This window comes from Limulus polyphemus, unplaced genomic scaffold, assembly GCF_000517525.1.
Source record: "Limulus polyphemus unplaced genomic scaffold, Limulus_polyphemus-2.1.2 Scaffold1531, whole genome shotgun sequence".
NCBI lineage: Eukaryota > Metazoa > Arthropoda > Merostomata > Xiphosura > Limulidae > Limulus > Limulus polyphemus.
Window position 1 is genome coordinate 122,658 of NW_013667141.1, and position 6,471 is coordinate 129,128.

The following is a 6,471-nucleotide window of genomic DNA, read 5'->3' on the forward strand; positions in this document are numbered from 1 at the left end:
ATTGATATTAGCCATCCCTACATTTACTTTCTTTTTTGAAAAGTTTTTTTTTTTTACTTGTATACACTTTACCATTAAAAGAGGCCTAACTGTATTTCTTTGGTTTGATTTACTTGTTTACACTTTACTCCATAGCGGAGGTTACGCCCAATCAAAGAATGCATTAGGCTTTTACGTCACAGATCCTCTTTTCAATTTCACCTCTGGTGAAAAATAAAATAAATTTTTAACATGTATATACAATCGTAAAATTATTTTATCGGTTGTAATAGTATTTGTAGATATAAGTGTAACAAGACTAGTTTTATGAAATATTTACCCTATGTTATCTAGAACTCTAATTTGGTATGTTTTTTTTCAAATACTTTACTATTTACTTTGAACATTATTAAATGCAAAAAATAAAAAAATACAGTCGCCTAATTTGTATACATTTTGTTGGACTTTTTCAAACATTATTGAACCGCTGGGTTTTCAATTTAAAATATAAATTAACAAACAAAATTATGTTAATAACGTGTGGAAGCAAACCTCGTCATCTCCGCGTGAATATTTTAAACAGCTTGACTACCATATCATAATAACTGCTCGACATGTACTCACAGTCCTTGTATTCTTGAACAACAGATCAAATCTCATGAATTGGTTTGTTTAAACTACTCAATACTTGCATAGGTAAAATAATATATTAACAACATTAGTAAATATTTGATACAAAAAATGGAAAGGGCCGCCCAAAGATATTTCATCTAGCAATTTTTGGACAAATTTTATAAACCTAAAGCTTTAAAAAAAACAAGATATGCAGTAGCGCCATCTATTGAAGCCATATTTAAATGCTTGGAGGGAGATATAACAACAATAAAAAGAGAGAGATGTTTGTACCTTTTGTAGTAGTTAATGCTTACATTATCGATTGTAACAATTTAAAAAATTCAGTAGTTAGTCGAGCGTTTGTTTTGTTTTTCATCTGTGTAGTAAGTTATGACATCGACGTTTTTAAGACTTAAAATTCGCATTGGAAATAACATTTATCTGTAATTTTTGAATGTATAATTTCAAAGATGTTACAATTCGAGTAAAGGGGTTATCCCACATTAAGTACGTCATGTTAAATTGCAATTGTTATCACAATTCGTTTCAAATATATATTATTAGAAAAGGTTTATGATATTGTAGCGCCATCTATTTAGATATATGGAATGTGATGAAATGTTTTTATAGTGGATATGTGTTTAAATTTATTGGATATTGTTGTTTTAAGCTTAACCTTTAAAACAATTCCTTAATCATTATAAGTTAGTAAATTTATAATTTTCTTGTGATGACGTACATAAACGCAAAAAAAATTACAGTTAATAGTAGGAACAATCCCCAAAAATTATTTTATCAGTTTTTAGGGATTAGATTAGTATAGTTAACATTTACAAGCCTTCCAGCAAACCATTAAAACCTAAAAACCTGTTTTCCAGAATTTTAAATTTTATAACTTATAGAATTAGTTAGAACCTGTTAAATCTCATAACAGCTCTGGCCCGGTGGTTAGGGTGCTCGATTCGCAATCTGCGGGTCGCGGGTTCGATTCCCCATCCTATCAAACATGCTCGCCCTTTCAGCCGTGGGGGCGTTATAATGTTCGTTGGTAAAAGAATTGGCGGTGTCTTCCCTCTAGTCTTACACTGCTAAATTAGGGACGGCTAGCGCAGATAGTCCTCGTGTAGCTTTGCGCGAAATTCATAACAAACAAATCATAACAGTTCATTTTGTAATGTTTCAATCTGTAAAAAAAACGTATATTCACAGAAATATAATTTTTTGCCTTTCCTTTAAAATGCGACATTCTGTGCTCACAAAATGGAGAAGTTTTATAAACAATATTCTCTAGGTAAAAAAGATTGTTCTCAGTTTTCAGGTAAAACGTGCAAAAACAACTATATATATATACCAATATATATGGTTTTATAGGATTTAATTATTATTATACGGATCACCGCAGATGAGAATTAGCTAAAAATAGCTTCTATTTCAGTGTGTTTTATTTTGTCAAATTTAGCCTATATTTTAATAAAGGCTGGCAGCCTGCAGTTATAGCTATGAGTTGTGTTCAACAGATGGCAGGACAATCGGTCAAAATTATTCTTAAAAAATAGTCAATTAAAAATAAAACATAAAAAGGCCAAATTTGTAAAAATGTTTAGCCCGTGATCTCTGAAATCCTACTAAAGCGTTTTTTTTTGTATATCTTTTCAATGGTTTTCATCGTAAAATATTAAATGATAATTTGACTGATAAACTGCAAACTTGTGTTGTTTATCTGTTTGTTTTGAATTTCGCGCAAAGCTACACTAGAGGGAAGGCAGCTAGTCATCGCCACCCACCGCCAATTCTTGGGCTACTCTTTTACCAACGAATAGTGGTTTTGACCATCACATAATAACGTCCTCACGCTTGAAATGGCGAGCATGTTTGGTGGGACGGGGATTCGAACCCTTAACCACCTGGCCATGCGTGTTGTTTAACTGTTTAGTTTTAGAAATAAACTTTTAATAGTTATTTATCTTTCATGAAAATTGTAAATCTGAAAACGTTAAGTAGACCAAGGATGTTTTCAGTAGTTAAAGTTTCGTGTTGAATCACTTGATATTCACACGGGCTCCAACAGTAACATTTCGTAACGCTGCTACAGTAATGTTTATTGTTATAACTGACTATTTTATCTGTTCAGCCTTTCTTCTAATACATTTAAATGTTGGGATGTATTTAAAATATATTACTATCTTCTGTTGCAGTGACTGGCAGTTTTCAACCCGGTGTCTTAACACGTACACCAATGACCGGAAGCTAATCACTGGGTTTAGCACGTGTCTTGATGGCATTTATGGTATAACCACGAGTTCCTCGTACATATACTGGTTATCTTAATAACATGTCTGACCGTTTAGCACGTGTCTTGGATGGCATTTATAGTATAACCACGAGTTCCTCGTACATATATTGGTTATTTTAATAACATGTTATTAATATCTTAATAATAACGGTGTACAAACACCGTGCCCCTTAATTCAAGTAGTTCAAACCCTAGAAATATTTTGGAAGAATACGAATCGCTAGTTGTAATTCTTAGCTGTTTAATTAAAAGTTGGTGATAAAACGAATGCAGAGTTGAAGCTAAAAGTCATTTGAGCCATTTTGTCGGAGCTAAGATCTGTAAGGTTACTTTAACAGCTGCACCTACACTATCGTCTGTGAACCCTAAAATTATCGATGAGCTGTGAAACGTTTTATTAAACATGACCTTTTTGGTTGCAGAGTTACACAATAAAACGTAAATAAAAAATAATTACTCTAACGGTCCCTTACATTTTACATCGAAAACGAAGGATTCAACTTGTTCTTTATAATGAGTCACAAAACAAACAATTATTCAACACTAGCTGGAGTACCCGCCCCCTGGACGGAAGTTTTGTAAGTTTGTGATTAATGAAAGGTTATTTTAGGACATGAAAAGTTGCTTCCCTTATATAAAAAAAAAAAAACGCGCATAAAAACAGGAAAACACAAAATGTGAAACAACAAACTTGCTTGTATCTCCTCATAGACCCAACAAACCTTCATGCCAAATTTGGTGAAGATCCATTTATAGGGGGCGAAGTAGTGAATAAAAAAAAAAAACGCAAAATGCAAAACTGAAAATTTGTTTGTATCACCGCATGGATAATGAACCACCGTACCAATATTGGTTGAGATCCATCCACACCCTGCGAAGTAGTTAAACGGACATACAACAGACAGTGCTATTATATTTATATAGATACGATCTTCGACATGACGAGTGGTATAAACACTGGTCGATGATCTTAAGGTTAAGGTACCGAAGTCATTTCACACTTGCCTTGTACCCGTATTTAAAACAACAACCGTACGTTTAGAAAAGTCTGCGGAACGGAACTTTGATTGCACATTAATATTCATTTATATAATTCGTGTGATAAAATTGGTCACGTGAGTCGAATAAACGCTACATTGACAACTTCAACAAATTACTCGCTAAGCCTTGTAACTTTTAAGGCAGACGATTTACTTCACGCGTGTTGTCACGCGAAACGTCAATAACAATGAGAAAATTCGGCCAAAGCGGAAAGAGTGATTTCTAGTTTGTTTGTTTTTTGTTTTTTCGCAGAAGTTTACTGGCTATAAAATTTTAAATTATTGTGTAGTTTACCAGACAAACCTTATTGATGCACGGTAAATTGCTTGTTAAGTGTTTCCGAGAATGTTGACTATGTTAATAAAACTACGATTTAAATTCCGTGTTCGCCAGAGCATCGCACATTTATTAACATTACATCTTTGTATTGGAGGCCCGGCATGGCCAGGTGGTTAGGGGCACTCGACTCTCAATCTACAGGTCGCGGGTTCGAATCCCCATCCCACCAACCATGCTCGCTTTTTCAGTAGTAGGGGCGTTATAATGTGATTGGTAAATGAGTAGCCCAAGAGTTGGCGGTGGGTGGTGATTACTAGTTGCCTTCCCCCTAGTCTTACACTGCTAACAGATAACACCTCGTGTAGCTTTGCGCGAAATTCAAAACAAACAAACAAATATCTCTGTATTCTCAGATTAATTACGTAATCCCCCCCCCCCCCCAAAGTAGGATAATTCTGTTGGAAATAATGTATATAAAATATATAAAAGTGTTATCTCTTTAAAAACCTAGGTGGCAGCTGTACTAATCATAACGTTATGGTTATCATTTTATCAGAAGTTTTCCTGATTGGCAATCTAATTACATCAAGCTTTCCTGATTTATAGTTTTGTCTTAGTTAACAACCTGTTATATTTTTTTTCACAGGGTAACACCTGCGTCAGATACATGTACCTAATTAAAGTTGTTTTTTGTCTGAATAATTTCAAACAATTTTCTCTGAAGGAGGACACGTTTGATCTCCAATATAGAAGGAGAATGGTTTTATTATTACTGTTTTTAATTAGCTTAACGTGTTATTTTGATTTGAGTCGATACTTCAGATTTGTATACTCTGTCTAAAAGGAACAACTGATTGGAGGAGACAAGCATGCTAGAACTGACAGTGTTATGTTGAAGAAATGCCAGAACTGACAGTATTGTATTGAAGAAATGCCAACTGTCAGTTCTGGCATTTCTTCAATACAATACTGTCAGTTCATTGTATTGGAGAAATGCCAGAACTGACAGTGTTATGTTGAAGAAAGGCTAGAACTGACAGTATTGTATTGGAGAAATGCCAGAACTGACAGTATTGTATTGGAGAAATGCTAGAACTGACAGTGTTATGTTGAAGAAAGGGCTAGAACTGACAGTATTGTATTGAAGAAATGCCAGAACTGATAGTATTGTATTGGAGAAATGCCAGAACTGACAGTATTGTATTGAAGAAATGCCAGAACTGACAGTATTGGAGAAATGCCAGAACTGATAGTATTGTATTGGAGAAATGAGAACTGACCTATAAGCTAGCCAACACCCACCTGTAACTAATATTTTGTTTACATTTACTCGATAGTTGCCGTTTGTCAGCCAGCCTGATTAACCCTGGTATTGACCGAAAACACTGGATATAGCAAACATAAAATGGTTGACATATTATTACATTGTTCTCCACCTTCCTTATAAGTTCTTAATAAGTTCTTTATTCTATACGAGGAACTGACACTCAGCATTGACCTACAAACTTCCGAGAGATCCTGACAGTTGTCAAGTTTTTTAAAGTTTCTTCTCGGGTCGTGTTTTTTACTTTAATTGGCACATGGCAGCAAAGTTTAAAGCAGTTGATTACTGGCAGTGTTTTACGTAAGCGCTCCGACAAGGTTCTCCGCTAGAGGTCCTTCTAGTAGACGGGAGAGAAAGATTTGCGTCAGTTCCGCAGCGTGGGATTTGAAATGCGATTGTCATAGCGACGATGTGGTAGGTCTACGTTTGCGGAAAATTCTGACGCGCATAGACAGATAGGTGTAATTTTATTAGTAGATCGTTTGGCGATTGTGCGGAACAGGCTACCGGAGTTCTTCAGTCTCCAGACGTCACTGTACTATATATATATGTTTCCAGCCTCTGCTGTGTCGCCCATGGCGAAACCCGCCCCGCCACCGAGGACCTTCCGCAGCTTGGGGGAAAACGTTCCCGACAGGCCGGCTGTCATCAAACCTCTGTCCCCAAATCCGGTGAAGCCGCAGGTCCTCTCCCCCTCCCACCACACGGCGTCCACCATATCTTCACCCGGTGGGATGGGATATCGGTTTGCCAGCGTTGACAGGTTGACACAGCGTCACCGGATCTATGACAGCAACCAGGAAAGTCCAATCCAAAATGCTTTCCTAGCTTATGCTAGTCCTTCCAAAACGTTGCCACCACATCTTAACGTAAGTTCAAGAATTAATGTTTGTTCCCCGCGGAAAATGAAAAACGTATATATATATATATATATATATAT

At 35.7% G+C, this 6,471-nt stretch overlaps 1 protein-coding gene across 3 annotated transcripts in view; it reads left to right on the forward strand.

Moving 5' to 3' along the window:
• LOC106463974 (septin-7-like) overlaps positions 1–6,471 on the forward strand; it is a 38,804-nt gene that overhangs the window by 11,130 nt on the left and 21,203 nt on the right. Inside the window, exon 1 of one of the 3 annotated variants that reach the window (XM_013924076.2) lies at positions 5,980–6,400. The exons of the other annotated variants lie outside the window; for them this stretch is intronic. Within the exon in view, the coding sequence (XP_013779530.1) occupies positions 6,080–6,400 (321 nt within the window). The 5' untranslated portion in view covers positions 5,980–6,079. Of the gene's footprint in view, positions 1–5,979; positions 6,401–6,471 lie in introns of those variants that run through there. 3 annotated transcript variants of the gene reach the window in all.